At 32.3% G+C, this 2778-nt stretch overlaps 1 protein-coding gene across 1 annotated transcript in view; it reads left to right on the forward strand.

Moving 5' to 3' along the window:
- The window catches only part of LOC107733017 (deleted in malignant brain tumors 1 protein-like), a gene marked incomplete at its 3' end in the record, with an annotated part of 13609 nt that extends 11476 nt beyond the window's left edge, over positions 1-2133 (forward strand). Inside the window, exon 11 of the mRNA XM_016544525.1 lies at positions 1807-2133. Coding sequence (XP_016400011.1) covers positions 1807-2133 — 327 coding nt within the window. The remainder of the gene's footprint in view (positions 1-1806) is intronic.
- Positions 2134-2778: the final 645 nt, after the last annotated feature.

The following is a 2778-nucleotide window of genomic DNA, read 5'->3' on the forward strand; positions in this document are numbered from 1 at the left end:
TCACACTAAACGATGATGATGTCATCATTAATGGACAGCGCTGGACGAGTTACACAGAACTGCATTAAATATTCTTCTTTTATGTGTATTAGTTTAACGGTAACTGTGTATATATCCCAAAGGAGCAGATGAAATAGAAACAAAGGAAGTTTAATGAACTCAGAAACGAAAAAACACACTAGCATAAACATAAAACATCATCATAACATCAACACAAGACCAAAAACTGAAGAAACTGAGGGCTGATATATACTTGCAGGGAGTAATCAAGGGAACAAGAAGTGGGAGCTAATCAGGACAGATGCTAAAGCAGGTCTGTTTATAAGTTTATATCCCTTCTACCCTTGAAGGTAGAAAGAAGTGTGCTTAATGTGCACTTATAATATACATCAAATTAAAGGCCACTTAGGTATATCTAAACTGAGTACTCACTTTATGTTTCTTAACACACTAAGTGCACTTAAAAATGTGCTTTGTAATTTTGTGTATTTAAGATTTACTTAAATTTACATTTTAAATCACTATGTTTTTGTCATGCTTTAAAGAGGTAGTTATGTTGATGTATTGATTAATATACTAAAGCACATGTAAAATAATTGACTTTCATTTCAATTGAAGTGTGTTGTCCAAAATTACATTTGTTCATGTATTTTAAAAGTGTTTATAATATATACTGTGTATATATTATATTATGTGTGCATTGTATACTGTGTGTATTTTTCTTCTAAACTTCATTACAATTTTTTTTAAATTGGATTGTACTAAAATGTTTTAGTACACTGGTAATTTCAATTTAACACAGATTAAATGTTTTCAAATTCTTTCAAAATTAAGGCCCATTAAAAATCATTAAAACAAAATTAATTTAAATTCTGTTAATTCTGTTAATTCTGTCTCGAGATATCTCAACATATCAAATAGTTTTTTTTGTATAAAAGATTATTATGAGAACCAAATAAAAATACAAGAAATATCACTGCTAGTGTGTTTACGTCATTCTGTCACGCAGTGTCTTATAATATATTATAGAAGCAGACAAAGAGTAAAATGATGTGCTGAGAAATGAGCTCTACATGAAATTTTTTTTTGATTTGTAGCTATAATGCATCTGTAAACAAAGAAATTAACAGTTTCTGTCCAGAAAAATATTCAACGGTAAGAAGCTCCCTCATGTGGAGACACAAGGACTAGATTCTTGTCTGCTCCTCTTTACAATAAGAAGTGTTTTTCTGCCATCTGCTGGATGAATTACGCATTGCAGTATTAAACACGCATCTACTGATACAAATGTATTTGATATAATATCAGATGAATATCTCTGGAATAGAAACCAATGTTTATTTACAAATCTTGTCTGAATAGACCTCTATTTGTGTACGCAAACTGTAAAATTCATTTTATAACATTATTAAAGTAAAAAAGTTAATTGTGCTCTTGTCAGAATATCATAACATTGTAGTAAAATTCCCTTAAAGGGGTCATATGATGCGATTTAAATTTTTCCTTTCTCTTTGGAGTGTTACAAGCTCTTGGTGCATAAAGAAGATCTGTAAAGTTGCAAAGACTAAAGTCTCAAATCCAAAGAGATATTCTTTATAAAAGTTAAGAGTCAGCCACGCCTACCTAAAACGGCTCGTTCTAACACGCCCCCACATGTCTACCTCACTATGTGGGAAGATTTGCAACAAGAGGTAATCTATTTTTAAAATGAGCTGAAATAATTTACATGTGATGTCACACTTTACTACATATTACAGTATGTTTGGTATGTACAACATATATTGTATGTTCACTAATTGTCTCTCTCTCGTGTAGACAGTGTGAGTGTGAGGTTGGTGAATGGCAGTAATCCCTGTGCTGGTCGAGTGGAGGTTTATAATGATGGTCAGTGGGGAACAGTGTGTCATCATTGGTGGGATATTGCTGATGCTGCAGTGGTGTGTAGAGAGCTGGACTGTGGGACGGCTGTAAAAGCAACACATGAAGCTCACTTTGGACAAGGATCAGGACCAATTTCAATGGCTTTTGTACACTGTAGTGGATCAGAGACTGCACTGAAACACTGCAGTTCAGACAGCTATGATAGACAGCAGTACTGTAAACATAATCAAGATGCTGGTGTCGTCTGTTCAGGTAAACTGCTCCAAACCTCAGCCTGTTATTTCATCACTCTCTTTCATAATTCTCACTCAAGTAATAACATACTTATGCTGGTGTTTACAAACATCACTATCAATCTTATGAAACAGGCAGTCTGTTTAATTGTTTTGTTCATAATATATTACTCCTATTCCTTATTAGCCTATCTTAAAACAAACTATGATGAAGAGAATCACCATTAAATATGTCATGTATTTTGTATATTCAGACAGTCTGATCTGACAATCTTATTTACGTTGTTTATTTAATGAAATCAAATAATTACGGATGGAAGATAAAATTACATATCTACGGTGAGCGGGAGGGACATGCTCGGTTTTGTCGCGGCAACGAGATTAACGACATTCTTATGTTTACGAGTTTAATGCGTAAAAAACCCCGCGTGACCATAGCAACCTGGGATTATAAGAAATGGATAAAACATTTTTCTCCATCCCACAGTCTTGTAAATCCGTTAACTGATCGTGTCTTTTTATTTAATATATTTGTATTTTATTATTATTATTATTATTATTATATAACTGTAATATATATATAAAAAAGCTAACAGCTTCTCTAATATTTTTGTATTCTAGCCTATCTATTTGTTTTCTTTTTATTTATTATACAATTAACAAA

This window comes from Sinocyclocheilus rhinocerous, unplaced genomic scaffold (assembly GCF_001515625.1).
Source record: "Sinocyclocheilus rhinocerous isolate Xijiao unplaced genomic scaffold, SAMN03320098_v1.1 scaffold5663, whole genome shotgun sequence".
NCBI classification, from domain to species: Eukaryota; Metazoa; Chordata; class Actinopteri; order Cypriniformes; family Cyprinidae; genus Sinocyclocheilus; species Sinocyclocheilus rhinocerous.